The sequence below is a fragment of the Pan troglodytes genome, chromosome 10 (genome assembly GCF_028858775.2).
Source record: "Pan troglodytes isolate AG18354 chromosome 10, NHGRI_mPanTro3-v2.0_pri, whole genome shotgun sequence".
In the NCBI taxonomy this organism is placed as follows: domain Eukaryota; kingdom Metazoa; phylum Chordata; class Mammalia; order Primates; family Hominidae; genus Pan; species Pan troglodytes.
The window spans coordinates 29501681-29527725 of record NC_072408.2 but is presented as its reverse complement, the minus strand read 5'-3'; the positions used below and the strand labels follow the sequence as shown (position 1 = coordinate 29527725).

At 37.8% G+C, this 26045-nt stretch overlaps 1 protein-coding gene across 18 annotated transcripts in view; it reads right to left on the bottom strand.

Annotated features, from left to right (window-relative positions):
• The window catches only part of GRIP1 (glutamate receptor interacting protein 1), a 716800-nt gene that overhangs the window by 162074 nt on the left and 528681 nt on the right, over positions 1-26045 (bottom strand). For all 18 annotated transcript variants that reach the window (XM_054664158.2, XM_054664159.2, XM_016923073.4 and 15 more), the window contains 3 exons: positions 19929-20012; positions 7970-8045; positions 5685-5830 (listed from right to left, as the gene is read on the bottom strand). In XM_054664158.2, the coding sequence (XP_054520133.1) occupies positions 5685-5830; positions 7970-8045; positions 19929-20012 (306 nt within the window). The remainder of the gene's footprint in view (positions 1-5684; positions 5831-7969; positions 8046-19928; positions 20013-26045) is intronic.

Here is a 26045-nt window from a genome sequence, read left to right as displayed (position 1 = left end):
CCCCTGAACTTAAAAGTTGAAGAAGAAAAAAAAAAGATGCTCATGCTTTCCTTATACTTTTATGTTACTTTTCCAAACACAGGGCTCTCAGACCCAATCATTTGGTAATATAGTTCAACCATATTGAAGTGGAAGTTTTTCCCATATGCGTTTTAAATAATTTGCTCACAATTTATTGAGCACATATGATGTGCCAAGCACCACATATGCATTAACCCTTCTGCTCCTCATAGCAACTTCTGAGGGTGGTAGTGTAATTACTACCATTTTACACAGGAAAAATCTGGCCTCCATGACTCCACGCTTGGCCTTGGTTCACTGTCTCCATCAGTGCATTGGCCTCCTCAATTTATTCTATAGGGCCCTATACGCATTCCTGGTTAACTACTGGATGGTCTCAGAGCTCAGTCCTTGGGCCTCTCTCTTCTCTGTCTAAGCTTTCTCCCCTACGTGTCTCATCTAGCCTTGCAATATAAGTGATGATGACTTAAAAATTTATATCTTCTGCTCTGACCTGTGTACTGAACTCCACCCAAAATACTCAACTTTCAACTCATACCTCCACTTACATGATGGACAGACATCTCAGACTTAGCATATCCAAAATTGAACTCTTAATTTTTCTTCAAACTTATTTTTCTCAGTCTTCCTTATTTCAAAAAATTGTCCTTAAAATGTCAACACAGACTAAATTAAACTTTATTTAATAAAACTGATAGTTTCAATAGCTTTCCTAAACAGACCACTGAATTTGCTAAAGTTTATCATTTGAGATTTACTGAATAAATATATCTGACTCCAGGGTTGAGGTATTGATATCTATATTGTACACACATACACCACACACACATACTTTCTAAGAAATAATTTGTGTACTTGTAATAGTATGTAAATAAATCAAAGTATTATTAATGAAAGTAAAACCAAAGCCATAAGCATGTCTCACTGGCAATGAAAAGGTGCTCCACATTGTTATTCATCCAGGAAATATATATCAAACTTAAAATGAGATACTACCACATGCTGATCAGAATGGTTAGAATGAAACAGGCAGAGAATACTGATATGGTTTGGCTGTGTCCCCATCCAAATCTCATCTTGAATTGTAGCTCTCACAATTCCCACGTGTTGTGGGAAGGGCATGGTGGGAGGTAATTGAATCATGGTGGTGGGTCTTTCCCATGCTATTCTCGTGATAGTGAATAAGTCTCATGAGATCTGATGGTTTTATAAAGGAGAGTTTCCCTGCACAAGTTCTCTTCTCCTATCTGCCGCCATGGGAAATGTTCCTTTCACCTTCTGCCATGATTGTGAGGCCTCCCCAGCCATGTGGAACTGTGAGTCCGTTAAACCTCTTTCTTTTGTAAATTGCCTAGTCTTGAGTATGTCTTTATCAGCAGCATGAAAATGGACTAATACAAATACCAAGCACTAGTGAGGATGTGAAGCAAAGGAAACTCTCATATAGTATTAGTGGGAATATAATATTTAACATTTAATTGTGTCTTAAAATGGCACCTATTATTTTCTTTGTCAATCCCACATCATCTACTTTGGGATATTGCTATTTCTCTGGCTCATTCTGTTTGGGCCATTCAACATAAGTTCTTGCCTTCCATACCGCAGTTGTAGAGTGCACTATATCCCTGGACACAGTGCTCAGTGTAGTGATCAGCATTTGCCCCCAGCTAAATCATTAAGAGTCTTTTAGAGGAGATCAATCTTGTTTCTTTTTCTGGCATCACAAACTCTCAAAATAATGTAGACTTTTGGGTGGTAGGACCATCTTGCCATGACATAGGAGAGCCTTTCTCAGGCAAGGAGAACTGAGAGACAAAACTCCTATGACATTATTAAACTTGTTTCTAAAGCCAGGATATATCTTGGGCTTTTTACTTTTGTAGGCTAATAAATTCCCTCCTTAGGCTAGTTGATATAGTTTGGCTTTGTGTTCCCACCCAAATCTCATCTTGAATTGTAATCCCACATGTTGCTGGAGGGACCTGGTGGGAGGTGATTGGATCATGGGAGCAGTTTTCTCCCATGCTGTTCTCATGATAGTGAGTGAGTTCTCACAAGATCTGATGGTTTAAAAGTGCGTGGTGGTTCCTCTTTCTCTCTCTTGTCACAATGTAAGATGTGCCTTGCTGCTCCATGATTGTAAGTTTCCTGAGGCCTCCCCAGCCATGCAGACCTGTGGGTCTATTAACCTCTTTTCTTTATAAATTACCCAGTCTTAGGTAGTTCTTTAGAGCAGTGCGAAAACGGACTAACACAGAAAATTGGTATTGAGAGAAATAGGGCACTGCTATAAAGATACTCGAAAATGTGGAAGTGACTTTGGAACTCGATAACAGGCAGAGGTTGGAACAGTTTGGAGGGCTCAGAAGAAGATAGAAGATGTGGGAAAGTTTGGAAATTCCTAGAGACTTGTTGAATGGTTTTGACCAAAATGCTGATAGTGACATGTACATATACCACTGAACTATTGTTCCTTATCTAATTTAAGATCTTAAGTTTTTAACTGAAATTGTTGTGTCTATTTAGCTTTATCTAAGAGTGACAGAAAGCTATTACAATGGAAGTCCATAAATAACTTTGAAGGGAAATAAGCAACTGAGAAAAGTTTTTATGAAAAACAGATGACTAATGCCTTTAATATATAAATAGTTAATACAAGCCAATAAACAAAAAACTAAAAGCACCTCCAACAGAAAAATGAATAAAGGACATAAATGACAACAGAAAATGAAAATGACCATATGAAAAAATACTTAACTGCTCTATAAATTTTTTGAGTTAAATTAAAATATAATGCAATGTTTACCTAACAAATCAGATATATTAAAAATGATAATATTCAATATTGACAAACTCTGATGAGATGTACACTTAAAGCATTGCTGGTAGTAATATAAAATAGTGCAACTTTTCTGGAAGACAATTGGAATTATGTATGAAATATATTTAACACATTGTCTCAATGAAATGAGAAATACAGACAAACATTTAGGTAGAAAGATATTCTTTTTAGTTATTTATAATAGCAATCTACTGGGAAATGGTTAAGTAAATATAGAATTTATTTTTGGGTGTAATATGAAGTAGGAATTTAATTTTCCCCAAGTGACTAATTGTCCCAGCATCATTTACTGATTAGTTGAACATTTCTTCACTGATGTTTGACTATACCTCTGGTTCCATATGGACAGTGGTCTGTTTCAGGCATTTTATCCTCTTCTACTGGTCTCTTTATTATCCCATGTTAATATTAGATAGACTTAAGGCCACAATTTTAGAATGAGTCTTGATATTGGGTAGAACAATCTTCTCTGTCTTCAGATTGTTTCAAAAATATTTTGACTATTTTTCCCTGCTTCCTTTTCTAACTTCATGTACATTTTAGAAACAGCTTATTCGGGTAACCTCAAAGATGCTTTTTTTGAGATTTTAAATAGAATTAAATTTGTTGATACATTTGGGAGAAATGACATATTTTAGCTATTAAAGCTTCCCCTCCAAGATCATAATATAGGTCTTTATGTATTTAAGTATTCTTTTATGCATCTGTATATGCATATGCATATCTATATCTATAATGGGTTCATATAACTTCTATAAGGTTTATTCCTTTTGGAACCTTAAAATTTTATTGCTATTATAAAGGATACCTTAAAATTTTAACTTTCTGTTTTGGCTGATACACAGAAAGGCAACTGATTTTTTGTATAATGATCTTATATTCAGCAACCTTGAGGAACTCTTAAAATGAGTTTCCTTCCTGATGGCCCACTTTCTCCTATAAGGAGCTGACTGGGAACTCTAGGGTGTGAAAACTGTCAGGTTTCATTCAGAATGTGAGAGTGAGTTGGAAAGAAGGCAAACAGGTAGGGACACCCCATTCCCTCCTGACCCTGGCAATGGTGAAACTTGGAGGGCTCTTCCCTTAAATGGTATCTATCCCAGTGGAGGAGACCTTGTCTCTCTGATGTGGAATGCTGCAGCCTTACAGAGACTATTGTCTTCAGCCTGGGAGCTGGTTCCTTCTAAGCCTTTGGGTTTTAACCTGTTACCTCTTCACTGACTGCTCTATTAAATCACCTGCCAACCCTCACCTGTGCCTGCCCTTATTCCCTATTACAGAATACTGTTCTTGTCCTTTATGGCAATGATCACACTTCATGAGTTTATTTGTTTGGTAACATTCTTGTTTACTGTCTGTTCTTCCTATCCATTGCAAGCTTCATAAGAGCAGGGACCAGGTCTATTTTGTTCATCTTCTTCCTGGTCCCTGCCATTTAGTTCAATAAATGTTTGTAGACTGAATAAATGAGTTAGATGTCAAATACCTGCTTCAATTTTTAATGTTAACAATCCACTTGTCTCATCATTTAAAATATACCCTACTTATGTAATCTGATTTTATCTTCATAATTGTCTTTAAAATAGGGATGCTAGTCCCCATTTGACAAATAAGGCACAGGGAAATCAAATCATGTGCTCCAAATTAATATCTAGAAATTAGTAGAGTTGAAAACAGAACCCAAATCATCTAACTCAACATCTAATTAAAATAAAACATATAACAAAAAGAAGAGAGAAAGAAAGGAGGGAAGGAAGGATGGAGAGAAGAAAGGAGAGAGTAAAAAAGCAAGGTGGAAAGTAAGGGAGGCAATATTCATTTGTGAACTTTCCATGTCAAGGGCATACCACATCATTTATCCTTCTAAAAACTCCTTAAGTTTCATACTTTCCCATTAGGAAACCTCATAGTCTCCAGACATTTCAGGCCAGCAGACAGATTAAGAATATTCTTGTATGACATTGTTATATATGAGTCATACAGTGTGAGAAATAAAGGAGTATGCAGTTATAGAGTAAGCCTCTTTTTCTCAGCTACATTTCACAACATAAAACTAGCTGGTAAAGTCAGGTCACCTAATCGAGTCTGATAATTGTAAGGTTTACTCACAGCATGATTTAAGTTTCAATTTCAAGTTCCAATTCATTCTCTTATAATTTTTCTGCCTTAGTCAACATTACACAAGACGTTGGCTCTCTTAACATTTAAGATCCACATGAGAACATCTTGTCAGTTTTACTATAGGTATGAGTGTAGAAATAGTTTCTTTCTAGTAGAATCATAATTTAAAAAAAGAAAACTGCACTCAAGTTTTTATTTTAATCAATGATACTACATCTCCTTTATTTTTCTTATCCCTAAATCTGATTGTGAAATAAATGGTCGTTTCTATTATTTTGATTAGCTGGCTTTGTACTGTGAAGTTACAAGAAGGAAAGGAATCACCTACTGCTGTCAGTCTCTATGTAATAATAATAAAAAAAAGTACCAGTCCTTAAGTTAATAATACTATTTTTGTGATTTGGAGGGGAAAAAACACTTTGCTGCCAAAGGGTAACCACATAGAAGAGCTGATTGCTAGGTGAAACACTGACAGAATGAGACTTTGTTATGGAACCTATTGACATGAGAACTCTACATCACTGTAAAGTACAGCCACTCACATCTTCCTGAACTCAAACAGAGTAAAATGATATAGTATTTATGAATTCTGTCTGCTGCAGGAGGGCATGACAATACATACTTAATCCAATGTGGTTTATCAGGGACAGACAGTGACGTTCTGGTGCTTAGAGATCACACCCTCAGGACTCCAACTTACCCATTACTGAGACATCATATTCTATCAGCAGTGTTGCTTCTTGTCCACATTGTTTAAGAATACTCATGGCTTCAGCATGCGTAGTTCCAAGAAGCCGAATTCCATCCACACTGAGCAACCTGTCACCGGGTTTGATCGTGCCCTCTCTGAAGGGAGAATAAAGGAATAGTCTTGATTAATTTAGCATAATGGAGCTTAGTATTAATAGTCACTTTAGCCAAATTCATTTTGTCACACATATTCTGCCATCCATCTCATTTGCATTCTTTTTAAGCATCAAATGTGACAGTAAGAGTATAAAGAAGTAACCCTGAACAGAAGATTGCCGTAATATGAAAATCAGTAATGAGAAAATAACTACACATTAGCAAAAAAACCTACTTACCCACAGGTAATTCTTGGAGTACCAAAGTAAGAAGGGCACATTTTCCCTTTTGCTAGGTTTTTGCCTGAATGTCTAAAATGGATTTATTGGAGGCCAGAAAATACTATTCACCTATTTTCCCAAAGTCAGGTAAGCAGAAAAGCCTGCGAATTTCATTCAAATCATTACTAGTGAATCCAAGCAGGATAGGAACTGCTGGTGAGAAATTTCCCTTGTCTATAAATTTCCCTACTGATTTATAAGGCCATTTGGCAATAATTAAATTGATTCAATCTCACATTCCCTGGAAGAGGAAGGCAAATGCTATCCTCCCTGCTGTGACCACAGACACTCAAGGCATTGAGAGATGACTCAGGACTTCAGTGACACCACAAAAGTACAGCCAGGGTGGCCCCCAGATAACACTCCCTGCCTCAGGAGGGGCACAAAAATGAGAAAATCAAATGGTGGGATTATATGTTTAGGATTTGGAAAGAATAATAATGACCTTTGAAATAAAAATCTTTTACCTAGTTCACTCTCTAAGTCTTTTGGCTCCAATTTTTTTCTTAAATTCTCAGATTTCTTTGAGTTCTAAATTAATTTGGTAATACAAGTATGCCACTCACAAGCTCGTAGCCTATGTTTTGACATTTCTGTCAACTCCAACTCTAAATGTTAATAAAAAATGAAAACATTCTAATTTGCTTCAGGAAGAGTGATTCACTAGACACATGAGAAGGGAAAAGGGGAAACTCTTGGACATTTTGTTACCCGCTGCAAAAGCAAATATACGTCAGCACAAGTAAGAAACCAGTGTTTTCCTATTTTCTGATTTTATATGAAATATCACTTTCTTAAAAGTGAGCTAATCATATGAGTTTCAAAGGAAAAGAAGCCTGAATTCCTCCCTCAGTTCTTTGACTTACTCACTGCCATACTGGCAGTTCTGTCATCTGTAAATGTGGATACAAAGACCTCATGTAGAGGGTGGTTGTAAGGATAAAATAAGATAATGTCCACCAAGCCGTCAGAACAGTCCCTAGCACATAGTAAATGCTTAATAAATAATGGTTATTATTATTATCTCTATCTCTTAACAAAGGTTTTTAAGTTTATCCTGGTCTGAAACAGAGAGACAGGAGGAATCAGTGCATTTTCCTCCTCCCCTTCAACAATCTCTAATGGCAGCAGTTGTGTTCCCCCATCATTATAGAGTCAACTTTTGCTGTGGGAAACTAATACAGAGATGAGTATCTCCAGAGACACCTAAGTTGTGAGTTTACTCGGGGCCCTAATTATAACAGGAAAGTTGAAGGCATTTGCCCTTCACGTATTCAAATTAACAAGGAAGAGAAATGCAAAGAAAACTCTAGAGACTAATGAAATGTCTTCCATTTTATGGAAAGTCACTTCCATTCTGACCTACACAGTCACTATCAAAAAATAACACTAATAATAAGAATGTTGAGAATGGTAAGAATCTCACCACCACCACCTATCTGTCCAGGCTGGGAGATTAGCAACAGGCGAAGATGCATTTCCAGCATCTGCCTAAATGCTGAGTTCTGTAAGTACCTCCCCTGTGCCATGCCCCCTGCAAGGCATTATATATCTCCAATCTTTGATAAAACTGAACAGCTCTGAAAGGTGGTATTATTACCTACATTTCCAATGGTGGTGGTGGAAATTGAGCTCAGTATTAAGTCACTTGACAAAGATATAGTGTAGTAAGTATAGAATCTAGAGGCAAACCTTTTTTTTTCTGATTCCATAGTTCAGACTCTCAGTTTTCACATTGTAACATGTTTGCTTAATAGCTACATTTTACTGTAAAATTTCTAATTTATCAACTTCTATGTTAAAGTCCCCAGCTTTACTTATTCTATTTTGGATAGTGACACAGAAAGATAAAGTTTACCTGTCAGCAGGCCCTCCAGGACGAACACATGTTATCACAACTGGACGAGATTTATTTCTATCATCATGTGCTCCCCCTAGCAAAGAAAAGGAATAGAGCTTAAAACTGCTTTCATTGTTGACATTTAAAAAAATCACCTACAAGATATCAGCTGAGAAATGTCCTACTTGATGTACGGAGGAAAATATGTAAAATTTTCCTTGAGGCATACAAAAGCCTTAAAGGTCTTGCTCATTTTATATAGAATATATTTTTGAAGTCAACATTTCTCCATCTTTCAATAAATATATGGCTGTAACCAGGTAATATATAAAGTATTTAACAACTGGTATGGCAAGAGAATCAACTGATTATATCAAGTACTGGCCCGATTTGAACAGCTGTCAGTTCTACAGTACAGATGTGTATATCTGTGCCAATCAAACTGATCTAAAATACTGGTCAGTAGGTCTACAACCTAACATAAAGGAAACAAAAACCAAAGTAAAAGAAAAATCCTAGTATTAAAAAAGAAAGCAAAAAAAAAAAAAAAATTCAAGTGACCAAGTGGCTTTCATTAAAAGTGAGATGTTCAAAAATGTGGGGCAAATTTTTCAGACTGTGTCAAGCCAGCTGCAATCCTTGAATGGGAATTTTAATTTTCTGTTAGAAAAACTTCTCCACAAGAATTCATAGAAACATAGATGTTTCAAGATGGAAGGTAATTTATTGTAAATTCTTTTTAATCCATGACCCTTTTGTACAATTTCCTTAATCTGTGCTCCCCCAGCGTCTGCATGAAATGCACGGGTGCTGGCCTACTTACTAGATGTGAGGCTGCTCACTCCACATTTGGACACCAAGGAGTGTTAGAAAGTTCTTCCTAATATTTAACTGATATCTCTTTTCCTTTAACTTTCATCCACTGGTCTTTGTTCTATGATCCAGAGCAGTAAAATAAAAATGTATGCTCTCTTTTACAAAAATGCTTTTCCGAAAGTTGAAAACAGAGATTATATGCTGGCTAAATCTTACCTTCTTAATGTTGAACAATGCCAGTTTCCTTATCTATTCTTTATGTGACCTGATTTCTTTGCACATCACCATCCTGACTGTCCATCTGGGAGTTTTCTAGTTTGCCAATATCTGATAAATATAAACCTATTGTCAATTATTGCTCCCTTAATGTTTGCCTGTAGAACAGATGGACATTTCCCAAACCTGGCATAGGCCGAAAGGTCAACTTATAGAAAATAGCCTAAGAGAAAAATTAAAAGGCATTCACAGTTCCTTAGGAAGGCAAATGCTTCTTTTGTGCTCACTTCTACGACAAGTGATTTGTTTAGTGTGATTGATTGGTAAAAGCTCTCATTCAGTATTTTATTCTTGCATTGTGTTTAGCTTCTTTAGAAATTCCTCTTTAAAATAAGAAATTCACCACTTTCTCAGAAAAAAATTTTAAAATGAAAATTTTAAATGTTACCACAAATGCTTGCCCATATTTATGTAAATACTGTTACATAATTTCTCTTTTGCAAGGTGATCATAAAGGATAGGTTTGCTTTTCCCTAAAGGAAAACTGATTGAGAAAAGGATGGGGGTCAAAGATAGCAAGAAATCGTTCCATAATTTTGGTTTGTATTTACAAATTTCAATATGTAATATCGAATGCTTGTTAAAGTGTGAGGTAGTTCTATATTTCTTGATATGTGGCATTTTACTGTTATTTGTAATGAATCAAGTTCCCTGTGTGACTTACTTAGGTTCTGGAAGTTTGCAGCAGCAAGGCCAAACAGGAACCACTCAGAGACCAGTGATATTCTCAATCCTGGTGTACATTAGTATCAACTGGGATGCTTTTTGAAAATATCAATGCCAGGGCCACAGTGCAGACCAAATCTGAATATCAAGCAGCATATGTTAAATGACTAGGCCCACCTACAATTTTACATTTGAGAATTACTAGAGAAGGTTTCCTTGTCTAAAGTGTAAAGCAACTTCATGGCAGAGTGCCTTTCCTGCCAGTCCAACTCATCTCTTCTGGCTTGCTTGGATTAACTGAAATTTAACACTCCAAGGTTTAGGCCAGAAGATCATTTTTATTCTATGGATGCAAGCTTCTATTGTTTAGGGAATAAAGGTTTTAGAACCTGTGACTTATAGCATTAGAAATATAATTCCATTCATCAGCTAAAAGCTTAATGTTGCAAGTTCCATTCTATTAGGTTAAGAAGAACTTCTCCCATACTAAACAGATATGCTCCATCTGCAATATCTTCTCCTCTTTCCTGACTGTCCTAGTATTTTCTATTGATCTAAGTTTAGCTCAACTCCCATCTATGCCAAAATATCTTATCTGCCATACTAATATTTACTCACAGCACTTTCTCATTCTGATTACCCAGTGATTCTTAAGTGATGGGTAGTGACCACCTTTTGAACAGGGAAAATCCTCCAGGTGGACCTCTAACTAATCTAAAAACAGAAATCCTATATTTGATTCTCATTGAGAAATTATTCAAAACTCCAAAAACTTTTATGTTCAACCAACATATTAAGGGAGTTATTAAGGCCTATAAAAATGCGGTCCTCATAAACTAATACTGGCTTATTGTAACTTAAGTTTTTTAAAATCAGTATAATACTATGAAGTCTGATGTCCACACAAATCTAGGCAACATTCAATCATTCACTTATTAAGTGCCTCCACATACCAGGCAGTATTCTAAGCTCACATTATAAAACTCCTGGATATACACACAGATAGTTGAAATTTCTGCAAACTGTGGGAAGGGTGTTTTACTAACATTACATCATCAGTTGTCTTGAGGTGGTTGCGCATTTCAGTTGCTTCTATTCTGTTTATTTCTTAATAATAAATTACTCTTGGTTTAGCTCTTTCATTAGTAATTTGATTCGCTATTGACTAACCATACAGTCACTATCAATGAATATCTGCAACAGCAGTATTTTTTGGTATAGTGTTTCAATAATTAGGCTATGTATGCATGTGATTCAAGAACCTTCTCATTCAGATCTGTATTGCAAAACAGATTTGTATATATCACCCTTCAGCCAAAAATTACTTGTACAGTGACTTTTCACTATATTCATCTAGTTATTTTAAACAGAAATTTAGGAATGGTTAGGGTAAATGATCTTGGGCTCTGTTGCTCCACCTAAAAATAGGCCTTGGTCAGAAAAATGTAATAACTATAAGTCTAAACCTCTCAATGAGTTCCTAGTTCCACATCCTCTCTACTACTCACTTGAGCACTCTATCAACTTTTGTCTTAAATTCACTGGACCGTAATTCTTTGTAGATCAAGGTCTTGTCTTATGACTCCATAGTACTTCTTTCCATGCTGACATGTTGACATAAGCTTAATAAACATTTGATTGATTGATTTGTTAAGTGACTGGCACAAAATGAAAGCTACTATTTAAAACTCAATCACTTAAGACAAATCCAAATCTGTACAAGTTTATCCACATCTCTTTTATTCTTTGATGCATACATATTTATTAAGATGTTTAATTTTAATTAATGTTTTAATAATTTTGATAGAATTTTTACTCTGGTGAAGTATAAAATCTTATAGGTGAAGACAAAAACAATCAAGAAATGTGAACTGTTAAAACATTCCTGGTGGAGCCAAGATGGCCAAATAGGAACAGCTCCGGTCTACAGCTCCCAGTGTGAGTGACGCAGAAGACGGGTGATTTCTGCATTTCCATATGAGGTACCAGGTTCATCTCACTAGGGAGTGCCAGAGAGTGGGTGCAGGACAGTGGGTGCAGCGCACCGGGCGCGAGCCAAAGCAGGGCGAGGCATTGCCTCACTCGGGAAGCGCAAGGGGTCAGGGAGTTCCCTTTCCTAGTCAAAGAAAGGGGAGACAGACGGCACCTGGAAAATCGGGTCACTCCCACCCTAATACTGAGCTTTTCCAAAGGGCTTAAAAAACGGCACACCAGGAGATTATATCCTGTACCTGGCTTGGAGGGTCCTACGCCCATGGAGTCTTGCTGATTGCTAGCACAGCAGTCTGAGATCAAACTGCAAGGCAGCAGCAAGGCTAGGGGAGGGGCGCCTGCCATTGCCCAGGATTGATTAGGTAAACTAAGCAGCTGGGAAGCTTAAACTGGGCGGAGCCCACCACAGCTCAAGGAGGCCTGCCTGCCTCTGTAGGATCCACCTCTGGGGGCAGGGCACAGACAAACAAAAAGACAGCAGTAACTCTGCAGACATAAATGTCCCTGTCTGACAGTTTTGAAGAGAGCAGTGGTTCTCCCAGCATGCAGCTGTAGATCTGAGAATGGGCAGACTGCCTCCTCAAGTGGGTCCCTGACCCCCGAGCAGACTAACTGGGAGGCACTCCCAAATAGGGGCAGACTGACACCTCACACGGCCAGGTACTCCTCTTAGACAAAACTTCCAGAGGAACGATCAGGCAGCAGCATTTGCGGATCACCAATATCCACTGTTCTACAGCCACTGCTGTTCTACAGCCACCGCTGTTCTGCAGCCACCGCTGCTGATACCCAGGCAAACAGGGTCTGGAGTGGACCTCCAGCAAACTCCAACAGACCTGCAGCTGAGGGTCCTGTCTGTTAGAAGGAAAACTAACAAACAGAAAGGACATCCACACCAAAAACCCATCTGTACGTCACCATCATCAAAGACCAAAAGTAGATAAAACCACAAAGATGGGGAAAAAACAGAGCAGAAAAACTGGAAACTCTAAAAAGCAGAGTGCCTCTCCTCCTCCAAAGGAACGCAGCTCCTCACCAGCAATGGAACAAAGCTGGATGGAGAAAGACAAGTTGAGAGAAGAAGACTTCAGACGATCAAACTACTCTGAACTACAGGAGGAAATTCAAACCAATGGCAAAGAAGTTAAAAACTTTGAAAAAAAATTAGACGAATGGATACCTAGAATAATCAAAGCAGAGAAGTCCTTAAAGGAGCTGATGGAGCTGAAAGCCAAGGCTCGAGAACTACGTGAAAACTGCAGAAGCCTCAGGAGCCGATGCGATCAACTGGAAGAAAGAGTATCAGTGATGGAAGATGAAATGAATGAAATGAAGCAAGAAGGGAAACTTAGAGAAAAAAGAATAAAAAGAAACGAACAAAGCCTCCAAGAAATATGGGACTATGTGAAAAGACCAAATCTACGTCTCACTGGTGTACCTGAAAGTGACGGGGAGAATGGAACCAAGTTGGAAAACACTCTGCAGGATATTATCCAGGAGAACTTCCCCAATCTAGCAAGGCAGGCCAACATTCAGATTCAGGAAATACAGAGAACGCCACAAAGATACTCCTCGAGAAGAGCAACTTCAAGACACATAATTGTCAGATTCACCAGAGTTGAAATGAAGGAAAAAATGTTAAAGGCAGCCAGAGAGAAAGGTCGCGTTACCCACAAAGGGAAGCCCATCAGACTAACAGCAGATCTCTCGGCAGAAACTCTACAAGCCAGAAGAGAGTGGGGGCCAATATTCAACATTCTTAAAGAAAAGAATTTTCAACCCAGAATTTCATATCCAGCCAAACTAAGCTTCATAAGTGAAGGAGAAATAAAATACTTTACAGACAAGCAAATGCTGAGAGATTTTGTCACCACCAGGCCTGCCCTAAAAGAGCTCCTGAAGGAAGCACTAAACATGGAAAGGAACAACTGGTACCAGCCACTGCAAAAACATGCCAAAATGTAAAGACCATCAAGGCTAGGAAGAAACTGCATCAACTAACAAGCAAAATAACCAGCTAACATCATAATGACAGGACCAAATTCCCACATAACAATATTAACTTTAAATGTAAATGGGCTAAATGCTCCAATTAGAAGACACAGACTGGCAAATTGGCTAAAGAGTCAAGACCCATCAGTGTGCTGTATTCAGGAAACCCATCTCACATGCAGAGACACACATAGGCTCAAAATAAAGGGATAGAGGAAGATCTACCAAGCAAATGGAAAACAAAAAAAGGCAGGGGTTGCAATCCTAGTCTCTGATAAAACAGACTTTAAACCAACAAAGATCAAAAGAGACAAAGAAGGCCATTACATAATGGTAAAGGGATCAATTCAACAAGAAGAGCTAACTATCCTAAATATATATGCACCCAATACAGGAGCACCCAGATTCATAAAGCAAGTCCTGAGTGACCTACAAAGAGACTTAGACACCCACATAATAATAATGGGAGACTTAACACCCCACTGTCAACATTAGACAGATCAACGACACAGAAAGTTAACAAGGATACCCAGGAATTGAACTCAGCTCTGCACCAAGTGGACCTAATAGACATCTACAGAACTCTCCACCCCAAATCAACAGAATATACATTTTTTTCAGCACCACACTGCACCTATTCCAAAATTGACCACATAGTTGGAAGTAAAGCACCCCTCAGCAAATGTAAAAGAACATAAATTATAACAAACTGTCCCTCAGACTACAGTGCAATCAAACTAGAACTCAGGATTAAGAAACTCACTCAAAACCGCTCAACTACATGGTAACTGAACAACCTGCTCCTGAATGACTACTGGGTACATAACGAAATGAAGGCAGAAACAAAGATGTTCTTTGAAACCAATGAGAACAAAGACACAACATACCAGAATCTCTGGGACACATTCAAAGCAGTGTGTAGAGGGAAATTTATAGCACTAAATGCCCACAAGAGAAAGCAGGAAAGATCCAAAATTGACACCCTCACATCACAATGAAAAGAACTAGAAAAGCAAGAGCAAACACATTCAAAAGCTAGCAGAAGGCAAGAAATAACTAAAATCAGAGCAGAACTGACGGAAATAGAGACACAAAAAACCCTTCAAAAAATTAATGAATCCAGAAGCTGGTTTTTTGAAAAGATCAACAAAATTGATAGACCGCTAGCAAGACTAACAAAGAAGAACAGAAAGAAGAATCAAATAGGCGCAATAAAAAATGATAAAGGGGATATCACCACCGATTCCACAGAAATACAAACTACCATCAGGGAATACTACAAACACCTCTACGCAAATAAACTAGAAAATCTAGAAGAAATGGATAAGTTCCTCAACATATGCACCCTCCCAAGACTAAACCAGGAAGAAGTTGAATCTCTGAATAGACCAATAACAGGAGCTGAAATTAAGGCAATAATTAATAGCTTACCAACCAAAAAAGGTCCAGGACCAGACGGATTCACAGCCCAATTCTACCAGAGGTACAAGGAGGAGCTGGTACCATTCCTTCTGAAACTATTCCAATGAATAGAAAAAGAGGGAATCCTCCCTAACTCATTTTATGAGGTTTGCATCATCCTGATACCAAAGCCTGGCAGAGACACAACCAAAAAAGAGAATTTTAGACCAATATCCCTGATGAACATCGATGCCAAAATCTTCAATAAAATACTGGCAAACCGAATCCAGCAGCACATCAAAAAGCTTATCCACCATGATCAAGTGGGCTTCATCCCTGGGATGCAAGGCTGGTTCAATATATGCAAATCAATAAATGTAACCCAGCATATAAACAGAACCAAAGACAAAAACCACATGATTATCTCAATAGATGCAGAAAAGGCCTTTGACAAAATTCAACAACCCTTCATGCTAAAAACTCTCAATAAATTATATATTGATGGGATGTATCTCAAAATAATAAGAGCTATCTATGACAAACCCACAGCCAATATCATACTGAATTGGCAAAAACTGGAAGCATTCCCTTTGAAAACTGGTACAAGACAGGGATGCCTTCTCTCACCACTCCTATTCAACATAGTGTTGGAAGTTCTGGCCAGGGCAATTAGGCAAGAGAAGGAAATAAAGGGGATTCAATTAGGAAAAGAGGAAGTCAAATTGTCCCTGTTTGCAGATGACATGATTGTATATCTAGAAAACCCGATAGTCTGAGCTCAAAATCTCCTTAAGCTGATAAGCAACTTCAGCAAAGTCTCAGGATACAAAATCAATGTACAAAAATCACAAACATTCTTATACACCAATAACAGACAAACAGAGTGCCAAATCATGAGTGAACTCCCATTCACAATTGCTTCAAAGAGAATAAAATACCTAGGAATCCAACTTACAAGGGATGTGAAGGACCTCTTCAAGGAGAACTACAAACCACTGCTCAATGAAATAAAAGAAGATACAAACAAATGGAAGAACATTCCATGCTCATCGATAAGAAGAATCAATATCGTGAAAATGGCCATACTGCCCAAGGTAATTTATAGATTCAATGCCATCCCCATCAAGCTACCAATGACTTTCTTCACAGAATTGGAAAAAGCTACTTTAAAGTTCATATGGAACCTAAAAAGAGCCTGCATTGCCAAGTCAATCCTAAGCCAAAAGAACAAAGCTGGAGGCATCATGCTACCTGACTTCAAACTATACTACAAGGCTACAGTAACCAAAACAGCATGGTACTGGTACAAAAACACAGATATAGATCAATGGAACAGAACAGAGCCCTCAGAAATAATGCCGTATATCTACATCCAGCTGATCTTTGACAAACCTGAAAAAAACAAGAAATGGGGAAAGGATTCCCTATTTAATAAATGGTGCTGGGAAAACTGGCTAGCCATATGTAGAAAGCTGAAACTGGATCCCTTCCTTACACCTTATACAAAAATTAATTCAAGATGGATTAAAGACTTAAATGTTAGACCTAAAACCATAAAAACCCTAGAAGAAAACCTAGGCAATACCATTCAGGACATAGGCATGGGCAAGTACTTCATGTCTAAAACACCAAAAGCAATGGCAACAAAAGCCAAAATTGACAAATGGGATCTAATTTAACTAAAGAGCTTCTGCACAGCAAAAGAAACTGCCATCAGAGTGAACCAGCAACCTACAGAATGGGAGAGAATTTTTGCAATCTACTCATCTGACAAAGAGCTAATATCCAGAATCTACAATGAACTCAAACAAATTTACAAGAAAAAAACAACCCCATCAAAAAGTGGGTGAAGGATATGAACAGACACTTCTCAAAAGAAGACATTTATGCAGCCAAAAAACACATGAAGAAATGTTCATCATCACTTGCCATCAGAGAAATGCAAATCAAAACCAGAAGGAGATACCATCTCATACCAGTTAGAATGGCGATCATTAAAAAGTCAGGAAACAACAGGTGCTGGAGAGGATGTGGAGAAATAGGAACATTTTTACACTGTTGGTGGGACTGTAAACTAGTTCAACCATTGTGGAAGTCAGTGTGGCGATTCTTCAGGGATCTAGAACTAGAAATACCATTTGACCCAGCCATCCCATACTGGGTATATACCCAAAGGATTATAAATCATGCTGCTATAAAGACACATGCACACGTATGTTTATTGTGGCACTATTCACGATAGCAAAGACTTGGAACCAACCCAAATGTCCAACAATGATAGACTGGATTAAGAAAATGTGGCACATATATACCATGGAATATTATGCAGCCATAAAAAATGATGAGTTCGTGTCCTTTGTAGGGACATGGATGAAACTGGAAACCATCATTCTCAGCAAACTATCGCAAGGACAAAAAACCAAATACTGCATGTTCTCACTCATAGGTGGGAATTGAACAATGAGAACACATGGACACAGGAAGGGGAACATCACACTCCGGGGACTGTTGTGGGGTTGGGGGAGGAGGGAGGGATAGCATTAGGCGAGATAGCTAATGTTAAATGACGAGTTAATGGGTGCAGCACACCAACATGGCACATGTATACATATGTAAGAAACCTGCACATTGTGCACATGTACCCTAAAACTTAAAATATAATAATAACAAAATTTAAAAAAAATTCCTGATAGTGGAAAAGCAAATACTGCATGTTCTCACTTATAAGTGGGTGCTAAGCATTGAGTACACATGGACACAAAGAAGGGAACAACAGACACTGGGGCCTATTTGAGGGTGGATGGTGGAGGGTGGGAGGAGGAGGAGGGTGAGGATTGAAAAGCTGATTGAGTATGATGATGATTACTTGGATGACAAAATTATCTGTACCCCAAGCCCCCATGACATGCAATTCCCCCATGTAACAAACCTGAACATGTACCCCTTGAACCTAAGATAGAAGTTGGAACGAAAAAAAATCCCTGATGTTTATATAGCTCCCTATTGAAGCTCTTTGTCACACTATGAGTTGAGAGTTGTTAATGTAGGCATAGTCTTTAAGGAATAAAATTACTAATGAGAAAATATAATGCAAGATAGAACTATACTTTAGAATTAGTAGGTTTTTTTTCTTTTTTCTTTTTTTTTTTGAGATGGAGTCTGGCTCTGTCACCCAGGCTGGAGTGCAGTGGCACGATCTGGGCCTACTGCAAGCTCCACCTCCCGGGTTCACGCCATTCTCCTGCCTCAGCCTCCTGAGTAGCTGGGACTACAGGCGCCTGCCACCACGCCCGGCTAATGTTTTTGTATTTTTTTAGTAGAGATGGGGTTTCACCGTGTTAGCCAGGATGGTCTCGATCTCCTGACCTCATTATCTGCCCGCCTCGGCCTCCCAAAGTGCTGGGATTACAGGCGTGAGTCACTGTGCCCAGCCTAGAATTAGTAGTTTCATGATAAGTTGGAGTCACCTGAAATTGTTATTATCAATGCCATACTATAATATGATGACTTGAGCTGAAGCACATAGATACCCAAGAGATTAGAATCTTCGATCCATTTTTAGAAAGCTACAATAACCAAATGTGTTTCTGGAGAAATTTATTTAAATAAAGTCCCTTAATCCTAGTGTATTAAATCAAATCAAGCATACTAATCAACATTTTTGATTCAGTGATATAGAAAAATATAAAAGGAAAGACAAAAGACATGTTGAAAAGTATAGGATGACTGAATTGACAAGGTTTATAAACATTGGCTTTTTGCTCTGTATTAATGAACCAAAAATAGAGTTACATATGGTTTCCACTTTTATTATCATTCAATGTTGTGTTTATTTAAAGAAGAGAAGATTTTTCTAACCCAGAGAGTGAGAGAAAATCTTTACAACCAATACATCCAACAAAGGACTAATATCCAGAATCTGTAGGGAACTCAAAAAAATTAGCAAGAAAAAACCAAACAATCCCATCAAAAAGTGGGCTAAGGACATGAATAGACAATTCTCAAAAGAGGATATAAAAATGGCCAACAAACATATGAAAAAATGCTCAACATCACTAATGATCAGGGAAATGCAAATCAAAACCACAATGTGGTACCACCTTATTCCTGCAAGAGTGGCCATAATCAAAAAATTAAAAAAAATAAATGTTGACGTGGATGCAGTGAAAAGGGAACACTTCTACACTGCTGGAGGGAATGTAAACTAGTACAACCACTATGGAAAACAGTGTGGGGATCCTTAAAGAACAAAAAGTAGAACTATCATTTGATCCAGCAATTCCACAAATGGATATCTACCAGAGGAAAAGAAGTCATAATACAAAAAAGATACTTGCACATGCATATTTACAGCAGCACGATTTGCAATTGCAAAAATATGGAACCAGCCCAAATACCCATCAATCAACTAGTGGATAAAGAAACTGTGGTATACATATACAATAGAATACTACTCAGCCATAAAAAGGAATGAATTAATGGAATTTGCAGCAACCTGGATGGAATTCGAGACCATTATTTTAAGTGAAGTAACCAGGAAAGGAAAATCAAATATCGTATGTTCTCACTCGTAAGTAGGAGCTAAGCTATGCGAATGCAAAGGCATAAGAAAGATACAAGGGACTTTCAGGACTCGGGGAAAGGGGGAGGGGGGTGAGGAATAAAAGGCTACAAATTGGGTTCAGTGTATACTGCTTGGGTTGTGGGTGCACCAAAATCTCACAAATCACCACTAAATAACTTATTCATGTAACCAAATACCCAAATACCACCTGTTCTCTGAAAACCTATGGAAATAATTTTTTTAAAGTAGATTTTTCTAACCAACACCTACCTCGAATTACAAAACCAAAGGTATTGCCTTCTTTATGTAATGTGACCTCCACTGTTCGGAAAATAACACTTGATCCTTGCACAGCTGAATAAAGGAAAGAGAGAAGGAAATATAACTTGTAAGTCATCATAACATTTCTAAATCATTCAATGTGGCATAAAATATTACAGATCCCTGTTGCAAATAAGTTTTGAGTAATGAGCAACAATTCCTTTTCAAAGAAAATGTCTAAAAATCTGTAATGACATAAAAATACCATAAAACAGTCATCTGTATAAGTGACTCATATAGATACAAGTGGAACCAAAATCATAGCTAGTTCATTTCCTTCTATATAGTTCGTTTCTAGATAAGAGGGGGATATTTACATTGTTTAAACTCTACCTAACAAGAGAGACAATATTTATATAAGTAGAATTGTTTTCCTTTTGTAAAATGCAAAAACAATATTTTTGTAACACTTGTACAATAACTTCTGTATTTATTTTTATTTTGCAGCTGGCACAGGAAGAAAAATTATCATTCTCAGATTGCTATCAACAATTAGGCTGATGCTAATAGATGTTCTGACATATAAATAGCTATTAAACTAAGACACAGCAACCCAGATGAAACTTAGAGGGCAAAAGAAATTCTAAGTACATTCAAAATACTACTACTATCTAAGAAACTACAGATTGACTTAATTTTACTTGATACATTATGCTTATGTTGTGTTTGCATGATTATCACTTTCATTTAACAAAATGGAATTGTATTGTCAAGCTGCAATCTCTAGTCACATTACATACATGTATGATGGTATAAGGTATATGAAGGTACATTTACTAAAATATTCTGTAAGATTGCTTACAAGAACCTGCTGAGTCATTCTAGTTGTACTATATACACTATTTCTGCATGAAAAAAACCCATAAAACTTCCAGAAATTGGTATTTTATCATTATGCACAGAGAAATGTTTTTATTCATAGAGACTTGTAATGTGTAGGAGAATTTTAGATCTTTATTTTGAATTTGTACCTAGTTAATACGATGTTCATTACCAAGTAACACATTTTTTTACATTGCTACTAGATCCTGAAGGGTTTATTAGATAAAACTATCAGCAAAAAGTATACAGTCAGGCCAGGCACGGTGGCTCATGCCTGTAATCCCAGCACTTTGGGATGCCAAGGTGTGTGGATCACAAGGTCAGGAATTCAAGGCCAGCCTGGCTAAGATCGTGAAACCTCATCTCTACTAAAAATACAAAAATCAGCTGGGCGTGGTGGAAGACGCCTGTAATCCCAGCTACTTTGGAGGCTGAGGCAGGAGAATCACTTGAACCCGCGGGGCGGAGGCTGCAGTGAGCTGAGATCGTGCCACTGTACTCCAGCCTGGGTGACAGAGTGAGACTCTGTCTCAAAAAAAAAAAAAAAAAAAAAAAATATATATATATATACACACACACACACACACACACACATACATATACATATATACATATATACACACACACACAGGCAGAATCCAAAGGCATTGTTTAAAAAAACTTTTCTTACAGAAATAGCAAGTAGTTTTAGGCTTTAATTACAATTATTTTTAATTATCAGAAATTCTGAACCCTCAAGGGAAGAAACATGATTAAGAAAAGTACACATTTAAATTCATAAAACTGTCCACTATCTGGCTGGGACATAAAGTACAATAAAAATTTGGATCGGCTGAAAAACAACATAAACCTACAGTTCAAAAATGTTTTGGTATACTGCTGATTTAATTAAATGTCATATTCTTGCTATCAGGGGAATTTCAGCTTAGACTAATCAACTAGGAACAGTACTCACAAACAGATGAAAGTGTTGAGGTACAGTTTTAATTAAACAAAAAAAATTGAGTTCATTCCAAATATTTTCTTATTTCCGTGGCCCAACAAGCCACTTGAAGAAATTGGTTAAGAAAATGATTTTTTTTTGTTCTCTTGGTAAGTGAGGAAAGGAAAGGATATGGAAAGAAATAATTAATAAGAATTTACTGTGTGCTCAGAACTCTGCAAAAATGGTTTACACATATTATTTCATTTACTCAATAAATCAGCTTTCAATGACATATAATTGAATTCTAATTCTGGGCCACCTGTCCTTGTTGGCTGGGTATCTGTTATGGGAATGCAAAGTACTGCAATTTTGATTTTGCTTTAGCTAAATCTTGCTGACTATAAAATCTTACAATCAAATTTAAAGTCAATATAAAGGCTCTGTATTTTCTACAGCTTTAGATTATCTACGCTATTGTTCTCCATCATTTACAAAGATAAATTTGAATGTTGACTGTGTTTTAATACAATTAATGAAATAGATTTGGTCTTTATTGTTTTTATTTGCATGGCTGGCTCTTCATGATTGGGTTTTCACGTGCAGTACCAGACATCCTGCATTGCCATGTAAATTTTACTAATGACTCATACATATGTATGTGTACACAAAGTTCCAATTAAGGTGCTTACCCAAAAGATCAAAAAGTAGGTAGAAACCAAATTCACAATGCAAAAATTCTCCTCGGTCTTTCAATTGTGCTGTTGTCCCTTCTTTCTACATGTGGATATGCATGTACTTCTACACAGTTATTTTCCTATGGTAGATGAGGTTTTTGAAATTACAAACTCCTTCCCTGCCTCCCTATTCCCTGTCTCAATAGGAGTTCTGAACTTTCCTACCTCATTATGCTGCACTTGCCTATGTGACTTACTTTTGCCACTAGGATGTTAACAGACACAAGCAGAGGCTGGAATTGCACTTACATGGTTGTGCTTGCCCTGTTTTCCCTCTGCCATTGCCACAAGAAGAGCTTCCTCCAGGTAGCTGCTGCTCCCTCAGACTGAATCCCAGAGTAAATCACATGGAGGAGACCTGAGACTCTTTCTCCCTCTCTCCTCCTCCACTTCACCACCACCACCACCACCACCACCACCACCACCACCACCACCACCACCACCACCACCATCATCATCTCTCTATTTTAGAACTGAGAAGTCAGAAGGCTGTCACAGGGACATGCTTTAACACATTTATTTGAGTTAAAAATGACTCCTTAGGGTAGAAAGGTCATCTGAGTTAGCTAATGGAGTAACAGTGAAGATTGCTTTTGCCAATCAGATTATAGGGCAGACTGTTTTTCATTAAATGAAGTAAACCTGTAGCTCCAAGGTTTGCATGAAAACAGAATCTAAAGACAGATAAAACAAACAATATGCTAGGAATTGCATCCTTTCTAACTATTCATGCTTATGATAATTTTAGGTGTTAACTAAAAATGGATGAGAATTATGTAACATTTCAAAATTCTTTAAGAGTTAAGTGACCAAAAAATTTGAAGGCACTGCTCTAGACCAAATTTTTATTTTTATTATTTATTTATTTTTAATTGAGACAGGGTCTTTCTATGTTGCCCAGGGTGGTCTTAAACTCCTGGGCTCAAGGGATCCTCCTGCCTCAGCCTCCAAAGTGCTAGGATTACAGGTGTAAGCCACCACAGCTGGCCTAGACCAGCTTTTAATACATAAATATCGGGCCGGGCGTGGTAGCTCATGCCTGTAATCCCACCACTTTAGGAGGCCAAGGCAGGTGATCACCTGAGGTCAGGAGTTCGAGACCAGCCTGGTCAATGTGGTGAAACCCCGTCTCTACTAAAAATATAAAAATTAGCCGGACATAATGGCGGGCACCTGTAATCCCAGCTACTCAGGAGGCTGAGGCAGGAGAATTGCTTGAACCTGAGAGGTGGAGGTTGCAGTGAGCCGAGATTGTGCCATTGCACTCCGGCCTGGGTGACAAGAGCGAAAGTCCATCTCAAAACAAACAAACAAAAATACGTAAATATCTAAGATACAGGTTGGTAATATTCTCTCTAAACACAGTCTCAAAGAATCACATAATTTTAAAGTCAGAAAGAGCGTTAGAGCTTATATAGGCCAATCATTTTATTTTCATAAAGAAACTGAATCTCAGAAAGGGCCAAGGTCAAACCAGTTTTCTTCTATCAGATTACACACACACACACACACACACACATACACACATACACACACACACTCTCTCTCTTTTCTGGTTCTTTCTGAACTCTGTGGTTAGCTGAGACTCAAACTGCTGTGATCCTGAGAGAGCTACCAGTCTTGGCCTTGGGTCGCTTGTCTTTTAGCAGTCAGTTCTCCTTATGGACCTTCAGGTGTGGATGGCCTGTTTCTGCTCTAGCTGTCCAAGCTAAGTGAAAGGGGAACTTATTAATTCCTTCAACCACTCTCAACTCAAGTATCCTATTACTTTCTTCAAATATAGTAGAAAGAGACAGATTATTCTTGGAGAATAGACCCTTTTTGATTTCCGTCACAACAATTCCCACTTTTGTGTTTAAAAATATTTTGCCCCTTTTCCATCAGCTTTATTGTATGACAGAGAAAAAGATGGTACTGCGTAATCACCAAGTCACGATAGGTTTTAACTCCTAAACATTTCTGATACTCATCTCCTTTAACTCTACTAATGCTATTTTTATTTAGGATATCACTTCTCTTTTGGAAAATCGTAACAGTCTTTGGGCTTGTAGCCTCTGGTCTTTTCTCTATTTTGCCTCCTACAATGATAAATCTAAATACTCAGATCTTATGATGCTGTTCTCCTTTAAGGGCTCCTCACGGCCCACTGGATGCCAAGCTCCAACAATATGGCTTATAAGGCCATATTATACACTATTTAAATTCTCATTTGGTCCTCATGTGCCTCATTGGCCTCATCTATCTCCAAGCCCCCTCTTTCTTTGTCCCTCTTTCTCCATCTTTCTCCCTCTTTCTCTCTTCCCTTCCTCCCTTCCTTCCTTCTGTCCGTTCTTCCTTCTCTCTCTTTCTCTCTTTTTGAGATGGAGTCTTGCTCTGTTGCCCAGGCTGGAGTGCAGTGGTACAATCTCGGCTCACCACAACCTCTGCCTCCCAGGTTCAAGTGATTCTCCTGCCTCAGCCTCCCAAATAGCTGGGATTACTGGCGCCCACCACCATGCCTGGCTAATTTTTGTGTTTTTAGTAGATACAGGGTTTCACCATGTTGGCCAGGCTGGTCTCGAGCTCCTGAACTCAAGTGATCCATCTGCCTTGGCCTCCCAAAGTGCTGGGATTACAGGCGTCAGCCACCACACCTAGCCCCCTCTCTGTCTTTCCCTATCTGTTTGTAGTTTAACTGTGGGCTGGGCTGTCATCTTCCCTTCGCGCTGCACCCTTTGTCTGAAATATTCCTCTTCCCACCTGGCTAGCATGACCTCCTTTAAGTCTTCCTGGAAACGCCTAGCTCTGAATCACCCACAACACTGGACAAATCTTCACTATTGGCCTTTGCCTAAAAGCTATACTTAGAGTTTCTTTTAGGAAGGGGTTGTGTTTTATGGATATTCATATCCCCAGAGGAATACAGATGTATAATCAAAGAGCGTTAGCTCTAGATAACTGGTTTCTCTTATGTCTTTGGCAATGGTTTGAGAGAGTAATTTCAAAGCAAACTGACTCATTTAAAGTTAAAAAAAAAAACACAGTACTTTCAGTATAATAATGTAATAATGGTAATAAGGCTAATATTATTAGTTACTTACAAAGTGTTTGATAATGATCTCAATAATGATTATGTGATTATAACATTTAATCATTACAAAAATCCTGCAACTACTATAGCTATTTTATAGATTAGAAACTGAAGGCTCAGAGAATTTAATAACATGCCCAAGGTCACAAAGACAGAAATGAGCAAAGCTGCCATTTAACTACTGACACACTCTAAGCCTTTACACTCTATTTTATTGCCTAGTCTTGCTGAAAACGAAAAAATGTTGTAGCAAGGTTTGTGAACATAGTCTTAAATTGATTTTGTTACAAAATGACTACTAAATCTTTGGTGTTAGATTTTATGTGAAGAATACCAACTTGTGACTGATTATGCACATGCTTCCTGAGTACTGTAATCTGATCCCCAAGCTTCGAACACCATCTATATTCCCATTACTCTCAAATGTATATTTACAGTACAGATCTTTCTCTCAAACTCCAAATCATATCTTCAGGTCTTGACATTTCCTCTTGCATGTCAAATAGGCACCTCAA